The sequence below is a fragment of the Austrofundulus limnaeus genome, unplaced genomic scaffold (assembly GCF_001266775.1).
Source record: "Austrofundulus limnaeus strain Quisiro unplaced genomic scaffold, Austrofundulus_limnaeus-1.0 Scaffold7287, whole genome shotgun sequence".
NCBI classification, from domain to species: Eukaryota; Metazoa; Chordata; class Actinopteri; order Cyprinodontiformes; family Rivulidae; genus Austrofundulus; species Austrofundulus limnaeus.
The window spans coordinates 1-897 of record NW_013959689.1 but is presented as its reverse complement, the minus strand read 5'-3'; the positions used below and the strand labels follow the sequence as shown (position 1 = coordinate 897).

The 897-nt window shown below is 46.2% G+C and overlaps 1 protein-coding gene across 1 annotated transcript; it reads left to right on the top strand.

The window, feature by feature from the left end:
- Positions 1-100: 100 nt before the first annotated feature.
- Positions 101-483, top strand: LOC106512478 (disco-interacting protein 2 homolog C; the record flags this gene model as incomplete). Its single annotated transcript, XM_014001087.1, is given in 2 exon segments — positions 101-302; positions 383-483. Coding segments are annotated over 2 exon segments (303 nt in total), but the record flags the coding sequence as incomplete, so codon positions are not given.
- Positions 484-897: the final 414 nt, after the last annotated feature.

Genomic DNA, 897 nt, shown 5'->3' with positions numbered 1-897 from the left:
GTATAAAGATTATTTAAATCATAAATTCTTGTTTTTCACATGAAATGTATAAATCCTATTTGAATCAACAACCAGCAGTCAGCTTCTGTTTCCCTCCCAGGCCATAGACAGTATCCACGGAGTGGGGATCTTTTGTCTAGCTCTGGTGCCGGCCAACACCCTTCCCAAGACCCCTCTGGGGGGCATCCACCTCTCAGAGATTAAACAGCTGTACCTGGAGGGGGGGCTGCACCCGTGCAACGTCCTGATGTGCCCCCACACCTGCGTCACTAACCTTCCCAAACCACGACAGAAACAGCCAGGTGAGCGGCTCACTCAGTGGAACTGGTTTGTGCATCAGAAGCGTCACAGGGCTGATCCGGTTTGTGCATGTGTGCTGCAGAGATCGGACCCGCCTCTGTGATGGTGGGAAACCTGGTGTCGGGGAAAAGAATCGCTCAGGCCAGCGGCAGAGACCTGGGCCAGACCGACGACAACGACCAGGTGAGAGAAAAACTAAGTTCACTGTCTTGCATGTTTTGCCGTCCGTGCTCCAAGAAATCATATGATTTACTTCAAAGTCTTGTGTTCAAGCTCTGTTAGTGACCCGTCTGTTTGAACCAGTTGTGTTGAAGCAGGTGAACATGTAAAACATGCTTCTGGGTGTCATTGTGACTTCTGCTTTGCTTAAAGTTCTCCACAAATCCTGTAGGAAGATCAGAGATTTAGACAGTGGTGGGCTCAGTTTCACTAATCTGGAACTAGTTTCTCATTTAGCGGATTAGCTTTTTTTTGCTAGCTTTAGAAATCGTTAGCGATTAGCTTTTGCTAAATTAGGTGCCACTAAATTTATGTCCTGTAAAAATTTCACAAGTGTTAAACTTCAGTTTTTGTGCCATTTTTTCCTAAACTATATAC